The sequence below is a fragment of the Ochotona curzoniae genome, unplaced genomic scaffold (genome assembly GCF_017591425.1).
Source record: "Ochotona curzoniae isolate NIBS_2020 unplaced genomic scaffold, NIBS_Ocur_1.0 contig_54, whole genome shotgun sequence".
In the NCBI taxonomy this organism is placed as follows: Eukaryota; Metazoa; Chordata; class Mammalia; order Lagomorpha; family Ochotonidae; genus Ochotona; species Ochotona curzoniae.
Genome location: NW_024466464.1, coordinates 3920711 through 3942811, shown reverse-complemented (window position 1 = coordinate 3942811; position 22101 = coordinate 3920711). Strand labels below are relative to the sequence as shown.

The window sequence follows — 22101 nt, the reverse complement described above, 5'->3', positions numbered from 1 at the left end:
CGGAGACTGACGGGCCAGGGTGGAGGTCGTGGCTTTGAGGAGCCCTTTGGTCACAGGGATGGAGGGGAGAGGGGTGACCTGGTAGGGGCACCCCACAGGACCACAGCACCTGTAGGATCGCATGCAGCCAGCAGGTGGAGGGTCTGCAGTGGGCCTGGGCACAGGTAGACAGATGGACATGGAGCCAGAAGACACCGCCTCGTGCCCCCAGCCCCACACACCTCAAGACCGTGCGGGTCAAGTGCCATTTATTGTGGGTTTGTGCACTCAGAACCCCAACACGGGGTGGACAGGAAGGGCTGCCATGGGCTCCCGCCACCACCGCCACCTCGTAGGGGCATCTTCCATCCAGAGCTGGGTCTGGGGTTTGCTAAGGTCGTGGCTGTCCACCGTGCACACTCCACATGCAGGCCTACACGTGTGTGTGCTGAACACACCCGGGGCAGGGTGGGGGAGCTGGGGGAGTAGCCAGGGCACCTGCAGGTGACACATCCACTGTGGCCTTAGCCACTGGCCTGCCAGCAGCCAGCAGGGAGGGCAAGCTGGGCATGGGCGGGCAGTGGCCACTGGTCAGCACCCACAAAAGCCAGGGCCACGGGGTTCTCAGAGTGCAGCGGCTGGGCAGCCCAAAAGGGCTGGCTGTGGGCCAGGGGCAAGGTGGGGGCCTCCAGCCAGCAGAGGGTCCCCAGGAGCTGTGCACACACTGCTCACTGCCCATGCAGCAGTGCCCAATAAATACTGGAGGGGGCAGGGCGAGGGGGCAGGGCGAGGGCACAGTCCCTCGGGCCACAGCGTGTGTGTGCAGCAGCCAGCTCTTGAGTCCTGCTTAGAGGCAGGGAGCCTCTGGGGGAGTTGGTACTGAGGGCCTGGGTGCCCAGTCAGCCCCAAGGCCAGTTCTGGTGGGGACGCAGCTCAGCCTGGGCTCGCCATGTGCACAGCCCCCCACCCCCCATCGCAGCTACTGACAGCCACGTCGCGTGTCCGGGGTCCCCGGGTGTCCAGCTGCCTCCGCTAGGGTTTATGCTTGAAGTGGGCTTCCACTGCAAATAGAATGGGCGTCAGGTGGCCCCCAGCTGCGTGCCCAGGAGAGGCCGCACCCCGGTCGCCCCTCACCTGCATACTCCTGTGGCAACATGGGCCTGGCCACCACTTTCTGAAACGCCTGCACCCACTCCTGCTGCTCGGCTTCCGTCTCGCAGGTGAACAGAAACTTGCGGTCAGGCGTGACGATGGTGATGCCGTGTGGCCAGTGGTGGCCCTGGGTGGATGGCGGCAGCCCCTCCAGCACCGTGTAGCCACTCTCCTTGCTGCCAATGAAGACCTCCCCACGGGCGAAGGCGTCCTGCGACAGATGGCCCCTCTGGTCCCTGGCCGGCCACCCCGCCTGCCCACCCGCCCAGGAGCAGCCCCGGGCTCCTCACCAGCGGGTCCTTGAAATACAGGAGCCTCCGGTCATCCATGGTGAACCAGCGCTTGCGGAAGCCCTCGGTTTGCTGTGGGTCAGGGTGGCCGTGAGGAGCTGGCCCTCGGCCCTGCTGGGTGCAGACTCGGGGCAGCCCCCCAGCACAGCTCGGGGCACCCCCACACCTACCTTGGGCCCCGTCTTCTCCATGTAGCCTTCCTTGAGGTAGTTCCTGGAGAGCTTCGGCACCAGCTGGGACACAGAGGGCCAGGATGGAGCTGGAGCCCAGCTGCCCACGTGGCCCCCACCCCGGACACACACCCCACCTCGGGGGCCCTTGCTCCTGGGGGAGCCCGCAGGCCAGCCACTCACTTCTGCATCGCTGGCCCCCGGGAACGCCACCTGCAGGTAGTGGAAGCGGGCAGCTCGTAGCGCGTTGAACCAGTCCACAATCTCCTGGGGGCAGAGGGAGAGGGGTCGGCGGCGGCAGGCGGAGCTGGGCCCCATCCCCACCCGGGAAGTACCCAAGGGCCAGTATGGGCTGTGTGGCCAGGAGGGCCCCTGGGCAGCGTCTTCTCCGTGTGCTGTGGCCACTCTGATGGCGGGCAGGCCCCTGTGTCTTCTTCCTTTCCCAGACCCACGCTGCTGCCATGCCACTGACCACCAAGCCCAGCAGCACCCAGCAGCCTGGGACCCCAACAGGTGTCAGGCCAGTGGGGTCACCCACACAGTACCAGCGCACCCCGTCCCCCCCCCGCCCGCAGGTCCCTACGCACACTGTTCTGCCATCCCCACCCCTCGGAACACTGGGCCAGAGCCTGCCTCCCTGGCATGCCAGGTTCTGGCCCTGCAGAGGGGGGTTCTGGAGACCTCCCACACCCTGGACTGGTCCCCAAGGGCAGGATGGACAGACAACCAAGGGGGACCAGGCCAGCTGCACCCTGAGGAGCAGAGGGGGACACACATGCAAGGGCACCATTCCAGGCCAGGGTCGCTGACTGCACCGGCCCTGGTGGCCATCTGGGCAGCCCCAGCTCCTCCCAGGCCCCGTGGCCCCCCGGCTGGAGCCCCACCTTGCCGTCCTCGTGGTAGATGAAGATGTTACGGGTACTGTTGTCCTTGAGGTGGGTGACCTGCAAGCCATGCGGGTGGCCAATCTTGGCTGGCTGGAAGGTGGCATTGAGGTGCTCAATTTTCATCACAGCCTTGGGCTCCTTGGCCTGTGAGCAGGTGGGAGAGTGGGCTGAGCCACAGCCTGGCCCTGGGGGTGGGGGCTACATCCCGCAGGAGGGGACTGTGCCCCCACCCCCAACCCGTCGGCTATCCTAGACTCAGACCTGCGCTGGGCGCCACAGCGCCTCCTGGAGACCCCAGCCCTCCCACCACGTTCATCCAGTCCCCGGATAAACAGAGGTGCTGTGAGCAGGAGTGGGGCTGCACCCACTGCCCAGGGCTGGGCTAGGTGCGCCGACAGGGATGAGCCGGCTGAGGGGCAGCACCTGGAAGGTGAGACCCACCCAGGACCCATAGGAGTGTCCTCCGTGTGTACCTGAGGGAAGTGTTCTCATGGCTGCCCATCCTTGTGGGTCTGTATCCCCACAGGGGTCTGTGTCCCCCCACAGGGAGTCTGTGGTCTGTCCATGTCCCCTGTTCGTGGTTTGTCCCCACAGACGAGCCCTCACCAGAGCGATAGTGTGTCCTACCCCTGGGCACATCCTGCAGAGCTGGACCATCCACTTCCAGCTGTGTCCTGAGCTGGCCTGCAGTGTGGCCATCTGCCCTGGCAGTGCCAGCTGGGAGGGGACCCCACCACTGGCCACATGCAGCCCCCGCTGCCCTGCCTGGCACCTGCTCACATCATTTCTGTTGAAGTACTTGAGGGCCCCCTCACGTTCCGTCAGCACGAACTTCCGGCTCAGGAATTGCCCGTTGTCCCGGCCACGCTTCCAGAGAAAACCCTCCCGGTACCCTGTTGGGGAGATGCAGCCATCAGGGGGTGGGCAGTGCGACGCTGGCATTCCAGGCAGGCGAGGCACCTCGCAGCCCCCCACCCCCACCCTGTAGGCACAAGCTGTGCCCCGTCCCCCATGACCACATGCACCCTCCCACACACACACTCCTGGGCCATGATCCATGAGGAGCTGCGGCCTTGCCCACCCAGCTGGCTGCCCATTCGGCTACCCAGCAAGCCAGGAAATGGGGGGTTCTGCCCCACACACCTGGGAGCCTGTTCAGGGACACGCGTGGCACCCTAGCCTCTCTGAGCCACCTGCCTGGCATGGGCACCCAGCACCCGTCAGAGCAGCCCTTGCAGCCCTCTGCACTGCCAGCCCAGCGGGCCAGGCCTGGTGCCCACGGCTCCAAGCCCAGCAGGGAGAGCTGCCACTGTCCTTGTCCTGCCCCCTGGGGCTGCACCACACTGAGTGGCACAGAGAAGATGGATGCTAACTGCCCCTGCCCGGAAGAACTCGCTGCCCAAGGGACTCCCTCAGGAGGGCATCCTGAGCCACCCAGGCTCCCCGGCTCAGGGGCAGAGGGGCTGTGTGGCCACCAGAACTGGGGCAGTAGCGAGAGGTCTCCCAGGAACTTACGGCCCAGCCATGTCCCATGGGGCATTGGCTCTGGCCCCAGCTGTGAGCTCCAGGCGCTGCCTCCCAGCACCCCCCAAACCCCGCTCCTTGTACCTCTCCTGGTCAAGAAAGAGTCCACTGCACATGCGGCCCCCATGGTCTCCCAGACACCAGCCAGTGGACGTCTGGACGTGCCCAGTTCTTGGCCATCCTGAGGGAGGCCCTACAACCCCCCTGCCCCCAGGTCCCACGCCACGTCGGCTGTGAGCCAGGCCTGACCACCAGATTCTCCCCCAGCAGCACCCTCCACCCCAGCCACCCAGCTGGGTACCCTGTAGGAACTGCTGCCACATCCATCGTGTCCAGAAGGTGGCAGCAGCAGCCGAGAGACCTGAAGCCAGCACAGGCTGAGCCCGCACTGCCCCGGTGCCTGGCGGCATGCAGCATCACCAGGCAGCCCCCATCCAGCCTCCCTCCTGGGGACAGGGTGCCCGAGCCCAAGCCAGTGTCCTCGCGACCGGCCCCAGCCAGTGTCCTCACTGGACGAGCCTCACTTCTGTCATGGGGACACAGGCCCGTGGTCACCCCATGGAGCAGAGGTACGCTCTCACGCCAACACCTGCCCCGCAGCCTCTCCTCCTGCCTCGGAGAGATAGCCAACCCTGCGTCCCCTCCAGGGGCTGCTCCCAGCATGGCTAGGGATGTGGGGCAGCCGCCTTGCCATGGGCACCTGAGGAACGGCCAGCAACTTCCTCTAAGGCGAGACCCAGGCTGCCACATGGCCAAGGGGAAGCCAGAACTCACACAGGTGGCACAAGCCAGACGGGCAGCTGTGCTGTGTGTTAAAAAGGGCAGGTGTCTCAGAGGCTGGCAGCAACACGGACCACACAGGTGCACACAGCGATGGACTGCACAGACACGCGTGGCGACACAGACCACACAGGACAGTGAAGTTGGACCTATCACGTGGCTGGGGTGGGGGTGGGGGCCTCCCAGGGACAGGGCGGGGCTCCTGGGTCCCCACACTGAGGATAAAGGTTGGAACAGCCTGGCATCATGGCGGGGGGGGAATGCCAAGCCCCTGGGGAGGTGGGCGGCCCTGGCCGGGGACAGCGCAGGCATTGTCCTGGCGCCATGAAAGGCAGCCATTGAGGCATGGCCCAAGGCGGGCACAGTACAGGCAGCCAGGAACAGCTGTCACAGACGCCCCAAGGACAGGGCCCCACCCACCGCACCCTGATACCTGGGGTTCCTCCCCTATAGCCCAGCCTGGACTGTGGGGCAGGACCTGAGCAGACACTTGCTCTCTGGCCCCATGAGGCCAGGCAGGACACAGGATCCCGTCCAGCAGGGGAACCCCATTGCCCGGCCCCACCCCCCCAGCACAAGCCCATCCTTCTGGCCTGAACCAGTTTCAGATCAAGGAACAGTGTGGAACCAGCACAAAGTCCACGGGTGGCACACAGCCCACGGATGGTCAGGTCCCCCCCCCCGGGGGCGTCCAGGACGAGCGGCTGCACAGGTGGCTGGGGGGCCCTTGAGGACGGCCCCAGCACACAGTGCCCGCGTGGCCGCCGTGGGTGGTGTGGGCCCAGCCACACCCCTGGGGGCCCTTGAGGACAGCCCCAGCATGCAGTGCCTGCGTGGCAACTGTGGAGCCCTGGGAACCCCAAAGCCAGCTCACCCCGGGGTGGGGGGCTGTCTGCACCAGCACTTCCTGTTTTGGGGGAGCTTCTGCATTTGTGCAGGAGGCAGGGCGGGGCCATCCTCACACCCAGACAGGAAGTGACCCCAGGCATCCACGGGAGCCCAGCCTCCGGCTACTCTCCCTCCACTCACTGCCAGGTACTGGGCCCGGCAACGGCAGGGGTGGCAGGCTGTACCCCCACTGTCCAAGGTGGGAGTGGATGTAGCACTGGGAACAGGCTGAGAACCTTGTGGAGGCCCAGGCATGACTGCCAGCAAAGGGCTTGGGGGACGGAGGGTGGGCCCTGGGAGAAGTCAGCACCCACGAGCCACTGCTTGTCATGGGGTCAGCAAAGCAGGGACATGGGCGACGCTGCAAGGGGCCAGTGCTCGGGGCTTCCTTCATGGGGGAGCGGTGAGCAGACCCTAGGTCAATGTGAGTGCCCTGCCCTGGCAAGGGCGGCAGAGCACCCAGGGACCTCTCCAGGGCCTAGAGACAGCCTGAGGGCTCCCTGAGCCCCGTCCCCTGCAGCCACACAGGTGGCTCCAGCCCCACCAGGCCTTCAGCTGCCTCCCCAGGCCGTCGGGACAGAGCTGTCTCCTGCAGCCCTGTCCACCTGACCCAGTGGGCTGGATGCCAGCCCTAGCTGACATGCAGCTCGTGGCCCACAGAGGGCTGGGCAGTGTGGCAGTGGCCATCCACTCAACAGCGCCCTGTGCAGGCCAGGGCCGAGGCCGCTGTTCACACTCGCCCTGAGATCCATGCCGAAGCCCGGCCAGGGATGGGTGCCACCCAGGGCAGACCTGGGCCGCCAGCACTGTGTCCTTCCGGTCTGACGTACCTGTGGGCCCAGCTGATGTCTCCAGCACGCAAGGAAGGTGGGCACACACATGCAGACACAAAACAGAGCCGGACAGCACAGGCCAAGCGCCAAGGGACGCTGGGGCAGACGCGACCCCAGATGAGGCCACCCCAGATGAGGCCACCCGAGATGAGGCCACCCCAGATGAGGCCACCCCAGATGAGGCCACCCCAGATGAGGCCACCCCAGATGAGGCCACCCGAGATGAGGTGACCCCAGATGAGGCCACCCGAGATGAGGCCACCCCAGATGAGGTGACCCCAGATGAGGTGACCCCAGATGAGGCCACCCGAGATGAGGCCACCCCAGATGAGGTGACCCCAGATGAGGCCACCCCAGATGAGGCCACCCCAGATGAGGCCACCCCAGATGAGGCCACCCCAGATGAGGCCACCCCAGATGAGGCCACCCGAGATGAGGTGACCCCAGATGAGGCCACCCCAGATGAGGTGACCCCAGATGAGGCCACCCCAGATGAGGCCACCCCAGATGAGGCCACCCCAGATGAGGTGACCCCAGATGAGGCCACCCCAGATGAGGTGACCCCAGATGAGGCCACCCCAGATGAGGCCACCCCAGATGAGGCCACCCCAGATGAGGTGACCCCAGATGAGGCGACCCCAGATGAGGCCACCCCAGATGAGGCCACCCCAGATGAGGCCACCCCAGATGAGGCGACCCCAGATGAGGCCACCCCAGATGAGGCCAACCCAGATGAGGCCACCCCAGATGTGTCCTCTGAGCCAGGTTTCATGGTGCTGCCACCACCGGGCACAACGTGACTCACACTGTCGCACACCATCCTCTTGCTGTCCCACTCTGTCCCTCACTTGTCCCCCACTGTCCTCACACTCCTTCTCGTGGTGAGTGACGGCGCCCCCGCAGGTGTGGCATCCCCAGCTGACCGGTTGGTCACTCCCTCCCACACAGGGCCATGTGCCCTTCCTGGTTGGGATGGCCCTGGAGGTCACATGACCGGTCCTTGGCCCTGCACCCCGGGCCTGGCTGCAGTTTCCAGGGCTGGCCGGTTCCTCGGCTTGGCTGGGACAGGCCGGGTGGGCTTAGGCTGGAGCCACACTGCTCTGGGCACCACTGCTTCCTGCTCCCCCGAGACTGAGATGCAGGGCCCGGGCCGCTGCCCTGCTATGGCTCTGGGGGGTTGGCCATGGGGCCAGCGGGCACCTCCCTCCCCAAACCCGGCAAGCACAGCAGGAGAGGCACGCACTTCCCTGCGTGGTGGCACCTGAGCCGGGTGTGGTCAGAGCCCGGCCAGCCTGCTGCAGTCCCCCATGCGTGGGGCTCCCCACTGCTGAGCTGCAGGGGCGCACTCACCCGCCGAATAGGGCTCCTGCTTCTCGGGCAGCATGAATTCCAGGCGCTCGTACTTGGCACGGATCCACTGCTCTCGCAGGAGTCTGAGTGCACACGAGACGTCCAGCCTTGTCATGACCCCGACGGCGAGGGCATCCCCACGGCCACAGCTCCAGGCCGGGTCCCCACACTGGTGGCAGGCATCCCGGCACCTGGCCATTCGCAGGAATACGCCCACCCCGCCCCTCACACCCCTCCCGCCCCCTCCTCACACCCCTCCTGCCCCCCGCCCCAGCTCCCACGTCCCCTCGCCAGTCTCGCCCCACTCCTGCATCCGTCAGCCCTCTCCACCCTGACCATCCATCCCCGCACTGACAGAGCCCCGGTCCGGCCTGACCCCTCAGGGCACAGGTGCACAAGGAACCACCCACAGCAGCCATCTGGGCAGTGAACCAGCAGGTGGGGGCGCTCTCCCTCCCTTCCCGTCTCAGGCTGCCGCACAAATGCTTACAAATAAAACTCAGCAGACTAACAGGAAGGCTGCCTGTCAGCTCACTGGAGGCCCTGGTCCTCCAGGGTTGGACAAAAGGGACACAGGCCGTGGGCACACCCAGGGGGGCCCGAGGTGTCCACAGGCCGTGGGTGCACCCGGGGAGCCTGAGGTGTCCACAGGCCGTGGGCGCACCCGAGGGGGGCCCGAGGTGTCCACAGGCCATGGGCGCACCCGAGGGGGGCCCGAGGTGTCCACAGACTGTGGGTGCACCGAGGGGGCCCCAGGTGTCCAAAGGCCAGGCAAGGCCTGGGTCACGACCACCACTTACAACATTCCCCAGAAGCGGCAAGGGGCCAAGGTCAGGTCATGAGGGTCCCCCCTTCTTCCCCTCTAGGCCTGTGGCTCATGCCAGGCACCTCAGCACCTGGGGCAGCCCTGCCCGCTTCCCGTCTCTCAGTGGCTCCTGGGTGCTTGGTTCCCACCACTCGGGATCTGCCCGGTGCCTGTAGCCGGAGGACCATCCTGACCAAGTCCCCGCAGCACTGCCTTCCCCACCCTGAGCAGGGAGATGGCCAGTTGTCTCCAAGGCCTTGGCCAGGGGCCCTGCTCCCTGCCAGGGGCACTGGGGTGTGGCTGGGGGCTGAGCCTTCCAGCACCTGCACGGCAGCAGGCCCAGGAGGGACATCCGGGGAGGCCCGCCAAGGCCACGGGCAGGAGGCACCCGGCACAGCCTGTACTCACGGGCAGTCAGCGCAGGTGGGCCGATAATAGAAGGGTGGCACTTGGGCCTCGAACGTGGCTCTGGCGGCGGCGTTGCCATGGGAGGCCAGGAACTGCAAGGGAGAGCAACGCCTGGTCAGACGCCCGCACAGAGCTGCCCGGGCCGGACCAGGGACACCCAGACCCCTGGTGAGGAGCGATCCCAACATCCCAGCTCGGCCCGGGGCCACTTCCTGCTTCTCCCTTCCCACAGCTCGTGGAATTCGCGCTGTTCAGTTGTCCACCAATCAGACGTAACCTGGCCTCTGCCCTGCAACTCCAACCCCCATCCCTGCAGCCCTCCCTCTGGCCCCCCACCCACCTGTGGCTCAGATCACCCCGGTCACCAGTCCCTGGGCCCACCCACAGCCCCTCCCAGCCAATTCCCCAAGCCCCCACCTTCCAGGCTCACCTGGGGTTCCACGTGTGTCCCCTCCCCTTCTCCCCGCCCTCGTCCTCCATCTTGCCCCCTCCCCTGCCCTGGCAGGCCCCACCTGCCACCATGGCAGGAGGCTTTGCCCTTTTTCCTCTCGGCTCTCCCACCACCCCTTCCCATTGCTGCCGTCTGAATGAAGGCCCTCCCCTGCACCTCGCCGCATCTGTGATTTGGGCTATTTCGGCTCGTGGCAAATTAACCATGACACAAGGACTCGGTTGCCGGAAGTCGCTGCACATAAGAATGTAACATCTTCACTACATTTAAACCCTAACCCCCCGTGGCCCACGCTCATGGGCGCCCAGCCCCCGTGGCCCACACTCGTGGGCACCCAGCCCCCGTGGCCCACACTCGTGGGCGCCCAGCCCCCGTGGCCCAGGCTTGTGACTGAATGTGGAGCTGGGGACCCCCAGCCCCCAGGGCCCACGCTCATGGGCGCCCTGTGGCCCATGCTCGTGACTGAATGTGGAGCCGGGTCCCTGGCCTGCTCCTGTACAGAAGGGGCTTGTAGCTGGGGGCCCAGGCTTTCCTCAGGACCACACTGAACTCTGCTCCTCCACATGTGTATGAACACATGTGCACGCCGACACGCACTCACACACGTATAGGCTCAAGACACCACGGACACACACGAGGCTCCAGGGAGGTCCCAGGTGCGGGCAGCCGGTCCACTGAGGACCGAGCCATTGGGGTCTCCTCTGCTGAGCCGCCAGCCTCAGGGCAAGGTGGGGGCGGGGGGGGGGGCAGGTGGGGGTGGGGGGGCCAGGGGGGGGGTGGTGGGGCAAGGTGGGGATGGGGGCAAAGTAGGGGCAAGGTGGGGATGGGGGCAAGGTGGGGCTGGGGGCAAGGTGGGGCCGGGGGCAAGGTGGGGGCTCGGGGCAAGGTGGGGATGGGGGGCAAGGTGGGGGCTGGGGGGCAAGGTGGGGGCCGGGGGGCAAGGTAGGGGCTCGGGGCAAGGTGGGGCTGGGGGCAAGGTGGGGGCTGGGGGCAAGGTGGGGATGGGGGCAAGGTGGGGGCTGGGGGGCAAGGTGGGGGCCGGGGGGCAAGGTAGGGGCTCGGGGGCAAGGTGGGGGCCGGGGGGCAAGGTGGGGGCTGGGGGCAAGGTGGGGGCTGGGAGGGCAAGGTAGGGGCTGGGAGGGCAAGGTAGGGGCTGGTGGGGCAAGGTGGGGACGGGGAGGCAAGGTGGGGGCTGGGAGGGCAAGGTGGGGGCTGGGGGCAAGGTGGGGATGGGGGGGCAAGGTGGGTGCCGGGGGCCAAGGCTCTTCCTGGAAATGTGCCCTTCCATTGGACACTCCACCCCCCCTCCCCGGGGTGGGGTTTACCACCACGGTTCTCAATATCAATTTAGAGCTACTGGCTAACCACAGAGCAGCGGACAGCCGCAGGAAGGTGCAGCCAGGGCACGGGGGCGGGGCGGCTTCTCTGCTGACACTGAGTGAATGAGTGCACAGGGGGACCCAGCCTCGGCAGGACAGTGGGAGGGGCCAGATATTCCCCGGGGAACAGCGACCGTGGGGACCACCAGCACCCCACAGGGTGCAGGTTCCAGTCCCGGCTGCTCCACTTGCCATCCTGGGCCGCAGCGGAGATGAACCAAGGGCTTGGGAGAACAAACCACAGCTCTGGGCACATATCCCCCCTCACTCAGGGACCAAGGGCGAGGAGGGGGCTCAGCGGACGTCCCCGGGGGAGGGAGGGGCCCAGGGCCACTGCGGCTGTGACTTCCTGCCCGCCAGGCCACTGCCGGGAGCGGGTAGGAGGGCCTCAAAGGTCACGAGACGCAGACCCACGGGAGTCCGCCACCGACCTGCGCAGGAAGCACTGTGGCCTGGTCACTCAGCCAGCGGGGGAGAGGCGGTGTCCGGCCTGCTCACGGCCGGCCACAAGCCGCAGCAGAGCGCCGGCACCTCCGGCTCTAAGAGTCACCGGTTTGAAAGGCAGAGTTAGGGAGAGAGACGGAGATGGAGAGACCTTCCATCCGTGGGTTTGCTTCCCAGATGGCAGCAACAGCCAGGACTGGGCCAGGTTAGGCCAAGAGCCACAGCCCCATCCGGGTCTTCCGCGGGGGCACAGGGGTCCGTGCGCTCGGTCCCTCCCACTGCTTTCCAGCAGCAATAGCGGGGATGGAGGCCGGCTGGGACTACAAACAACTGCCCAGCTGGACCCAGTGAAGCAGCAGGCGGCTTGCCCTGTTACGCCACAGTGCCAGCCCGTCTCCTCCGGCTCCCTGCCAACCCACCCCAGGGCTGAGCAGCTGCACCCGCGTGGGGCTCCCAGCTTCAGCCAGGCTCTGCCCCGCTCCTGGGGGTGGGGGTGGGCCAGCTCTGCTGTGCCATGCCCGGTCCCTGTGAATCAATCATTGTTTTCTCTCAGAAGCCGCCCTGCCTGAGACTGGCTGCATTGCGGGTGAACTCTGACCTCGCAGGGAAAGCCGGGCCTGAGCCCAGGGGCTGGATGTGACGAGCTGCAGCGGGGCTGTGAGCACACACGGCTCTCACACGGGGATACCCACTCATGCAGGGTGAGGACCTGCCAGGCGCTGGCTGCAGCCCAGCCGGTTAAGCCACTGCCCAGCACTCGGGCAGCCCAGGCGAGCTGCCCCACTTCCCAGCCAGCACCCTGCTTGGGGCCTGCGAAGGTAGTAGAGGATGGCCCAGGTCCTGGGGCCCGTGGACCTATGTGGGAGACCCAGAAGAGGCCCCTGGCCCTGGCTGCAGGCTGGCTGGGCCCAGCCATTGTGGACACTTGGGCAGTGAGCCACAGGGTGCAAGATCAAGCTCTCTCTCTTTTCTTCTCTTTTTAAAGACTGATTTATTTTGTTGGTAAGGCAGAGTTACAGAGAGGAGATAGACTCCTTAAGTGACCATTATGGCTGGAGATGAGCTGACCTGAAGCCAGGAGCCTGCAGCTTCTTCAGGGCTGCAGGGTCCCAAGGCTTTGGGCTGTCCTTGACTGCCTTCCCACACCACAAGCAGAGGCTGAATGGGAAGTGGGGCATCTGGGACATGAACTGGCAACCCATGAGAGCCTTGTGGGACCCCGGTACGTACAAGGCGGAGGGTTTAGCCCCTGGGCCACTGCACTGGCCCCTCACTTCCTTCCAGATAAATCAGCATTTGCGAGAACTCCAAAGATCCTGTGGACAGCAAGCCTTGTTGGGGGTTTGGGGTCACACTCCCACCAGTCCCCAGGCCATGGGACACGTGAGGGTTAGTGACCCCCTGCCCCTGGCAGCCAGCACTGGGAGCAACACTGCCGAGCCAGGCTGGGGCCTGGAGTGGGCGTCCAGGCACACAGGCAGCGCTGGCAGTGGAGAGGCCACACCGGCCTGGAGGCCTGGACGGGAGGGATGACGCTGGCACAGGAGACTGCGCCCGCACACGGCCCACCTGCCTGTGTGGCCCCATAGAGCCTGCGGGCACGAGAGCCCTCCCAGCCTCGGACACAGCCCCGGGAGCCCTCCCCGCTGGCAGGGTACCTTGGGTTATGGGGCAAGGACATGGACAGGGGAGCTGTGCCTGGGCACAAGGCACGCGGGGCACACACTTGGCTCACTCCCAGTCCCAGCAGCCCCCTGCCCTGGCCTTGCCCCCAGGAACAACCTAGAGGGCCTGGGCTGCAGGACGCCTCACGCTGTCCACAGCACAGGGCGGCTAGGCTGGCAGGGATCAGGGTGGGGGTGGGTGCCCAGGCCCCACCCACCAGCACCACTCCCACACCAGGGACCACCCATCGCCCCAGGTTCCACCCAATCACCCACCAGGCTCCATGCCCATACCAGACCCCGCCCCATCGCCCAGGCCCCACCCCATGGCCCTGGCCCCGCCCTGTCACTCCAGGCCCCGCCCCATGGCCCTGGCCCCGCCCTGTCACCCCAGACCCCGCCCCATGGCCCTGGCCCCGCCCTGTCACCCCAGGCCCCGCCCCATGGCCCTGGCCCCGCCCTGTCACCCCAAGCCCCACCCCATTGCCCAGGCCCCGCCCCATTGCCCTGGCCCCGCCCCATGGCCCTGGCCCCGCCCTGTCACCCCAGGCCCCGCCCCGTGGCCCTGGCCCCGCCCTGTCACCCCAAACCCCACCCCATTGCCCAGGCCCCGCCCCATTGCCCTGGCCCCGCCCTGTCACCCCAGGCCCCGCCCCATGGCCCTGGCCCCGCCCTGTCACCCCAAACCCCACCCCATTGCCCAGGCCCCGCCCCATTGCCCTGGCCCCGCCCCATGGCCCTGGCCCCGCCCCACCACCCATGGCCCTGCCGCGTACCTCCACCTGTGAGTCCTCCCAGGCATCCAGCCGCACAGACTTGACCTTGCTGACCTGTGGGATGTTCCTGTGGATCCCGGAGCAGCTCAGGCAGATGAACACACCCAGCGTGTAGGAGGCCCAGTCGGGGTCTGCAGGGGAAGTGTGGGTCAGAAGTCATGGCCCCCTCTGGGGCAGCCCTAAGCCCTCTCCCTGAATGAACATGGACAGGGCTGCACCATTCCCAGCGCACCCAGCAGGGCTCAGGAACATGGCCAAGAGGGGGAGCCCATGGATGGGAGGCAGCATGGAGCGTCCACGGTGCCCACGTGGAGGGAGCCCACAGATGAGGGTCAGCATGGAGCGTCCAGTGCGCATGTGCCTGACACCGCTCATGGCACAACTGGCTGAGGGGAACCAAGGGGTGTGGGCCTCAGGGTGTGGAGCGGCCAAGGCCCCCCGAGGACGCTCTCCCTGACAGGGGTGTGGGCCTCAGGGTGTGGAGTGGCAAGGCCCCCAGAGGATGCTCTCCCTGACAGGGCTGAGTCATCGCGGAGCCGCGCTTGCCTCCATGCTGTGGTGAGCAGCAGAAGCCAGCCGCCATCTGACGGCTCACGCTCCAGTACCCACAGGCCTGGGGCTGGGCAGGGCCACGATGCAGCAGAAGCTGGGGACCCGCCCCCCAGGCTCCCTGCTGGCGGCAGGGACCCCCGACCCTTTCTATCCCCACTGCCTGGCCTGCTCTCCTGCAGGGATCTCCCAGGGATGCAGGTCGGCCACTCTGCAGCAGGGTCAGGCTGGAGTGCCTGGGCCGGACATGGCCCCAGCGGGGAGGGCAGCCTGTGCGACCCAGGCCACCGCCCACCTGGGACCACCGCCCACCTGGGCCACCGCCCACCTGGGACCCAGGGCAGGTCCCCATGCGAGTCTGCCCTGGCCGGTTGAAATCCCGTCCCCCTAAGTGGACAAGCATGCCCTGCCTTGCCCATGTGCTCCCAGGCTGGTGGGGGCGCTGAGTGGGGGTCTTGGGAGGAGAACCCCAAGTTCACCCCCGTGCTGCATCTTTCTGGAAATTCCCAGCAACGCTGGGAGGGCCTGGCAGGGGTGTGGCCTGGGTGGGCAGCACCGTGCCCAGGCCAGAGCCCTCTCCTGAGAGGAGCCAGCGACAGCTGCAGCAAAGTGCCTCCCGCTCGCACACGTGGCCTGCCGGGGGTCTGAGCAGGCCTGGCCGTGCGCGGCGCCCGGGCTGAGGGTTGGTCCATCCCACAGAGGATCTGGGCCAGTGCCTGCCCCTCCCGACAGCTCCCAGCTAAGGCACTGGGGACACAGTGGTGGTAGCCCAGGTCCCCAGGAGGCCCCGCGGGGTCCTAGCTCCTGGCTCTGGCCAGTCCAGCCCTGTCTGCTGTGGCCATCTGGAAGTGACCTGGGGCTTGAATGTACCATCTTTCTCTCTCTGTGTGTCATTCCTTCCTTCCAATAAATAAGTCTAAAAAGAAAAGACGATCTAAACTTTAAATTTTTGAAAACAAAACCTGGGCCCGGTGTGGTAGCCTAGGGGCTAAAGTCCTTGCCATGTGGAATCCCATATGGACGCAGGGTCGTGTCCTGGTAGCCCTGCTTCCCATCCAGCTCCCTGCTGTGGCCTGGGAAAGCAGTCCAGGACGGCCCTGCACCCACGTGGGAGACCCGGAGGAGGCTGCTGGCTCCGAATCAGCTCAGCTCTGGCCGCTTGGGGAGTGAACCAGCAGAGAGATCTTTCCCTCTGTCTCTCCTTCTCTCTGTATATCTGATTTTCCAATAAAAACAAATAAATCTTTAAAATAAAATAAAACCCCCAGCTGCAGACAATGGCGGGGCCTCCAGCAAGCGCGGGGAGAGCAGGGGTGCCCGTGGCACACACACACATGGGCCAACGACGCGGAACTGGGCACCCCTACTCACGGGGAGACGAGACTGGTGTGACGCCAACAATTAGTCAACGGCAGCTAAGCATGAAAAAGAAAGAGACCACCTCCACGCACCCTGAAAACCACCCGTGGGCACTCAGCACGTGGGGACCCCCCCTCACACCTGCATCACACCCCAGGGCCATGGGGGACCAGGTTGGGGGTGCTGCTGCCTTCTGACCCACAGGACCAGCACAGGCTGGCGATGCATGGACGGCAGTGACAGGCCAACCGGGGCCTCACAGAGCACGCAGAGTCCCCTGGGGACGGTGGAGCTTGGGACAAACCAGAGGCAGCGGCTTGTTTAAAAGGCTCATTCATTCATCCATCTGTTCCTGTGAGTCACAGAATTATGGAGAGGGACAGAGACCATCTGGGTCACTCCCAGATGGCCACGGCAAACAGGCCTGGGCCCGACCAGGGCCGGAACCAGGACCCTGCGGGGCCTCCCCACGGAGCCCTCCACCCTCCACCGTGCAGCCAGGACCCCCATGGGACCTCCCCATGGAGCCCTCCACGCTCCACCGTGCGGCCAGGACCCCCATGGAGCCCTCTACTCACTTGCGACGAGGACCCTGCGGGGTCTCCCCATGGAGCCCTCCACCGTGCAGCCAGGACCCCCATGGGGCCTCCCCCACGGGGCCCTCCACCATGCGGCCAGGACCCTTTAGGGCCTCCCCACGGAGCCCTCCCCCGTGTGGCCAGGAGCCTTCAGGGCCTCCCCACGGAGCCCTCCACCGTGGGGCCAGGAGCCTTCAGGGCCTCCCCACGGAGCCCTCCCCCGTGCGGCCAGGAGCCTTCAGGGCCTCCCCACGGAGCCCTCCACCGTGCGGCCAGGAGCCTTCAGGGCCTCCCCACGGAGCCCTCCACCATGCAGCCAGCCCCCCGACAGGGTGAGGGTACAGACACCTGGGGGATGGGTTATTTACCCCTCAGACAGGCTCTGCTGCCCACCACACAGGCTCCAACTCAACTCAGCCAGGAAACACCTTCACCCCACTCAGGACTTGGGTCCAGCTAATGCAAGGCATCAGTGCCCACCCCAGGTCAGGCTTGGGACAGCAGGTGGTCAGGCCAAGGAGGACTCAGCTCTGCAGGCCTTCTGCCCCCTCCGCCTGCCCCGCTGCCCCCAGCATCTCCAGGGCCTCAGGCGCTGACTCAGCCCCTCGTCACTTCCGGCAGCTGCCCGAGGCACCTGGGTAGGTGAGGCCCAGCCCAGGTGAGGGCCATTGGGGTAATAAGGCAGGTGTGTCCCCTGGGCAGGTGGGTGGGGCGGCCCTGCAGGGGCCAGGGGCCAGTTTCAGGAAGCCACACCTGGCCCTTGGAGACCGTGCTCCACACCCCTTGCTCAGCCAAGCACACAGCCCATGGGACAGCCTCATCCAGGGTGGGCCTCACCCTGTTCATTCTCTCTCTATGAGGGGGAGGGCAGAGAGAGGGGCCTTTCATTTGCTGGTTCATTTCCCAGTTGCCCACAGGAGCCAAGGCAGGGCCAAGAGCCCCGCCGGGTGGGGCGCCATCTGTGAGCAGTCATGGGCGTCCCAGGACACCCTAGTAGGAGCGAGGCCCGGGAGCCAGGCCCTAGGAGAGGTGCAGGGCCCCATCCACCCCCAAGGGTGCATCCCAGGCTCCCCTCTTCCTCTGCAACCCAGGCCTGCCCTCACAGCTGCAGGTGGCAGTCATGGACGCAGGATGGCCAACACCGGTGCGGGACCCTCACCCCGAGTGGGAGCGCCCACTCTCGCCCCCACGCAGCTTGTCCAGCTGCTCCCCCACCAGCCTCTCCCTGCGCATCCCCTCCCCACGTGTCCGTCATCAGGCCTGGACTTGGACCCTCCGCCCCAGCACTGCCTCACGCGGAAGCTGCACCATGCTTTCCCCCTGCCGTTCTGCCCAGGTGCCACCCACCTCACCAGATACCCCAAAGCTCTGCGAGTCCCCAGGCGTCCCCACCCAGGGACCCCTCACAGTACACCCCCTCCCTGGAAGCCTCGTTCTTTCAACACCCCCTCCCCGGCGTGGGAGCACCACAAGGCCAACCCTGTGCCTCTGGCTCTCGGCCCGGCGCCCCTGCCCAGGACCTAGCCACATCCTGAAGACTGAAGAAAGTGGCAGTGCCAGGCCGCTTGGCCCCCACCCTGGACCACCGGCTCTGGTACATGTGTGTCCAGCGGCCAGCACACCTCTGCCTGACCGCCCGTCACCACCGACGTGGGCCTCTTGCTCTCTGCAGCCCCAGCACTGGGCTCCCTGCCCCCACCTCTGCATCCCTGCACCCCAGAGAGACACCAGTCCCCACTCCCAAACAGCCCGAAGCCCACACGCCATCCTCCCAACTCATTGTGGCGCTCTCTGCGTGCCCTCCCTAGACGGAGCAGCCTTTCCCAGCCACCGGCCCGTGGCTGCTCACCCTGGCCCTGCCCAGGCTGCCAAGACACTGCGAGGGCAGCTGACCCACGACCCCCACAGGCAGGCTCAGGCCACAGGCCCAGACTTGCTCCCTCCGTAGCCCCAGCAGCCTCCACGTCCAGCTGGAGCACAAAGCCAGGCAGAGGACAAGGATGGGCTCCTCCCCACGGAGTTCCTTAGGTGCTCAGGGAGGAATGAATGCGGCACCACCCACCGCCCTCGAGGGGCAGGAGCCGCCCTGGGCCCACTGATGGGGCGCGAGGGATGAGCCACCGGAGACTGCCCAGCCCTGAGCAGGTGGGGGCCCTGTGCCCAAGATGGCAGACGACACTCAGGTCACACGGACAAGCCCCGCCGGACGCCGAGCAGGCAGGGTGGACGCCGGGCACGGCCTGGGGATGCGAGAGCCGGACACTCACCCAGCTCTCATTCTGCACACTGACCAAAGCACCCAGAGCGCAGGTCAGGGCCGGGTGCCCGGGGCTGGCCTCTTGTGCGTGCAAACCCTGGCAGGCAGCTGGGTGATCTGGGGTCAGTGGTCCACATGGGCATGCATCCTTCTCAACTGTGTAAACATCATTAATAATAAAACTTTAGGACCTGGTGTGGTGACATCGTGGCTAAAGTCCTCGCCCTGAACATGCCAGGATCCTATATGGTCGCCGGTTCTAATCCCAGCAGCCCCAGTTCCCATCCAGCTCCCTGCTTGCGGCCTGGGAAAGCAGTGGAGGACGGCCCAAAGCCTTGGGACCCTGCACCCGTGTGGGAGACCCCGAGGAGACTCCTAGCTCCTGGCTTCAGAGCAGCTCAGCTTTGCCCCTTGCGGCCACTTGGGGAGTGAATCAACAGACAGAAGATGTTCCTCTCTGTCTCTCTTCCTCTCTGTATATCTGACTTTGTAATAAAAATAAATAAATCTTAAATAAATAAATAAATAAAATGTTCATAATAATATAAAAAATTAAAAAAAGAGAGATTCTGGGGTTGGCACCCCAGCATACAGACTCGCCTGCTCCCTCGCCGTCCAGCGGGGGCTCATGGCCTGGGAAGCAGTGCAGGACGCCCAAGTGCTTGGGCTGCTGCGCCCACGCGGGAGACCCGGCAGAAGCGCCGGCTTTGGATGTTGGATGGGCTCAGCTCTGGCCATGGCAGGCATTTGGGGAGCGAACCAGCAGGAGAAAGATATAATTTTTTAAGATTTATTTATTTTTATTGGAAAGGCAGATGTACAGAGAGGAAGACTTTCCGTCCGCTGATTCACTCCCCAAGTGACTGCAGCAGCCGGTGCTGTGCTGATCCGGAGACAGGAGCCAGGAACTTCCTCTGGGTCTCCCACGCGGGTGCAGGGTCCCAATGCTCTGGGCCGTCCTCCACTGCTTTCCCAGGCCACAGCAGGGAGCTGGATGGGAATTGGAGCTGCCGGGACTAGAACTGGTGCCCATATGGGATCCCAGCGTGTTCAAGGGGAGGACTTTAGCCACTATGCTATCGCACCAGACCCAGGAAGATCTCTCTCTCCTTCTCTCTGTAAATCATTTGACCTGCCTTTCCAACACAAATAAGTGAGTCTTCTAAAACACACAGGCAAAAACAACCCTGCCAGCTCCTTCCCAGGGCAGTGGCTGTGGCCAGCCTACCCTCAGCAGGCCCCCACCAGGGCCTTCTCCCTGGGCTCCCCTTCTCTGCCCGGCACTTCCAGCCACCTCACCATGGCACCCTGAAACTGGCAGGGTGTGCTCAAGGAGCGTGAGCCAAGCCCAGCCCGTGGGACGCCGCCAGCAGAGTGGCCACTGGCCCCGATGCCCGCTCACTCTGGAGCTCAGTGATCACCCAGCCACGACCTGCGACACCAGGGAGATGGGCACGTCTCCCTTCCAGCACCGCACAGGGGCGGCTGGCCAAGCGCACCCCACCAGGCCCCGAGCAGTAACCGCTCTCTGGGCAGCTGCGAGCTGGAGGCTCATGTCTGCTCAGGGTCCCGGGGGAAGCCCCGGGCTCCACACCCAGCAGGCCTCAAGCACGCTGGCTCTCCCGGCCCTGTGGGGCTGATGGTCAGAGGGGCTTCCACACCCTGCGCCTCCCTCTCCACGGCTGCTGGTCCAGGAGTCAAGACGCTGATGTCTCGCAGATTCTGAGCAGACAATGGCGGGGCCCAGTGCAGGAGGTGCTGGCCCAAGTCACCGGTGGCTGCCCTGGACTCAGGCCAAGAGCTGGCAGGGGGCCTCCCAGGTGGGAAAGACCACCGTGGGCACCCTGGGTGGCTTCCTGCCAGGCACAGCCCCCTGGCCTGGCCTGTGCGTGGGTCAGTGCCCACCCCTCTGCTCGCTCTCCTGGCACACGGACACCAGGTCTGGGAGAGGCGGCCGCGAGTGTGGGCACAGCCAAGCCTCGCTGCCAGGAACCGCTGCCGCCCACCCCCAGTGCCACCCACTACGGATGCCTGCTCCTGCTGTGGCCCCTGCGTGGGGAGAGCCCCGTGAGGCCCCACCCTCCTGCTCTGTGGTGCTGGGGTTGTTCTGAGGGGGCTAGGATCCCAGGGGACCCTGCCCTGAGGGTGGCACGAGCAGGGTCCCTGCTGCACCTGCCAGCTGGGGGCAGGGTCAGGCTGGCCAGGGCACGCTCCTTCCGCCCCAACGCGGCGACGGTGGCCATCAAGGGAGGGGCATCCCTCAGGGGACTCTGGGCAGCAATCGCGGGGAACAAAGTCCGCGGCCAGGAAGCCGCAGGGCTGCCCCGTCACACCTGCACCAGGGCTGCCCGCCATGACGTCACCAGCAGGTGGCGGGGAGCAAGGTGGACCCCCGCTCCTCCAACATGACGTCACCCGCAGGTGGCTGGGGAGCCAGGTGGCCCCCCGCAATCCCGCGCGCGCACACACCCCACACCCTCCCAGGCCGGCCCCTCTGCCCCTGCCCCCATTTCCTCTTTCTTTGCGGAGCCCAAGGTTTCGCAAGGCGGCGAGCGGCCCGCGAGTGACAGCGAGACACGCAGCCGGCGGTGGGGGATGGGAGCAGGAGCCGGCGCGGGGCCGGCGCGGGGCCAGCGCGGGGCAACGCCCGCTCCCGCAGGTGCACCGGGTGGGCGCCGAGCCCGCGGCGCACCCGCCGGGCAGCGGGCGCTCCATCCCCCGGGCAGCCCACCGCAGCCTCCCCGGCGCCGGGCGCCGCCCGTACCCCCGCGCGCCGCGCCCGCACCTACCCGGGGCGCCGCAGTCCGCGCAGTGCTCGTTTCCCGGCCGCCGCAGCAGCTCCAGGACCGCCCGGCGCCGCTCCTTGGCCATGGCCGCGACCCCGCGCGCTCACAGCCGCCCCTGCGCCATGCCGGCGCCTCAGCCCGCGCGCGGGTTCCGCATTCCTGCCGCCCGCGGCTCCGCCGCCCGTGTCTCCGCGCGGCCGCCGAGCGTGTGCGGCGCGGGGCCCGGGCGCACGGCGCGCTCTGCCCGGCGCGGCCCGCGGGCGGCCCCCAGCGGCGCGGGCGGCTCTCCGCTGCGCACCAGGCTGCCGGCGCGCCCACTGGCACCAGGCTGCACGCCTGCACGCCCACTGGCCCCGCCGGCCTCCGCCCTCACACTGGGACGCAAGGTGTCGGGGCGGGAGCTCCTCCCACGGAGCCCTCTGCCCTCCGACGGAGCCTGGCCCGGGGCAGGGCGTTCCTCCAACTTGGGGAAGCCACATCCCGCCTCAGACTCGGCCCTAAGGCATGCCGTGCTCCTTGGCCCCTTCTAGAAGGTTCCGCGCCCTGTGGGCGCAGGGGTCCGGGTTCAGCCTCCCTTTGCGGCCGAGTTGCAGAGTATCTGCCTTCCTGTCCACTCAGGGTCCACTGGCTGGCCGCTGCCCGCTCTGTCACCCCATCCGTGTCTCTGGCTGGGCTGGGTCCCACTGGGGCAGGCACTGGAGTCCACGCTGACCGGCAGGCCTGTGGGGTCCCGGCCACCGTAGGCACAACAGAGCAACCCACTTCAGTGGCTTTGTTTCTGGGGTCGCCTTT

The 22101-nt window shown here is 66.5% G+C and overlaps 1 protein-coding gene across 2 annotated transcripts; it reads right to left on the bottom strand.

Annotated features, from left to right (window-relative positions):
• Positions 1-231: 231 nt before the first annotated feature.
• ADAP1 (ArfGAP with dual PH domains 1) lies at positions 232-21473 on the bottom strand. 2 transcript variants are annotated; one of them, XM_040990067.1, is made up of 11 exons: positions 21313-21473; positions 13781-13911; positions 9067-9158; positions 7854-7936; positions 3259-3371; positions 2476-2622; positions 1775-1858; positions 1592-1654; positions 1422-1493; positions 1114-1342; positions 232-1040 (listed from the first exon to the last, which is right to left on the bottom strand). In XM_040990067.1, the coding sequence occupies exons 1-11, from the start codon at positions 21392-21394 to the stop codon at positions 1012-1014; spliced, it is 1125 nt and encodes a 374-aa protein (XP_040846001.1). In that variant the 5' UTR covers positions 21395-21473; the 3' UTR covers positions 232-1011. The 2 variants fall into 2 exon arrangements, with proteins under 2 accessions (XP_040846001.1, XP_040846002.1); XM_040990068.1 differs by having other exon boundaries at positions 13835-13911.
• Between the last annotated feature and the right edge of the window lie 628 nt (positions 21474-22101).

Coding starts and splice junctions, on each gene's coding strand:
- ADAP1 (XM_040990067.1), bottom strand. CDS start 21,394: ATGGCCAAGGAGCGGCGCCGGGCGGTCCTGGAGCTGCTGCGGCGGCCG. Junction 3,372..7,853: donor GCAGGAGCCCTATTCGGCGG/GTGAGTGCGCCC, acceptor TCTCCCCAACAG/GGTACCGGGAGGGTTTTCTC. Junction 1,859..2,475: donor TCTACCACGAGGACGGCAAG/GTGGGGCTCCAG, acceptor CTCTGCCCCCAG/GAGATTGTGGACTGGTTCAA.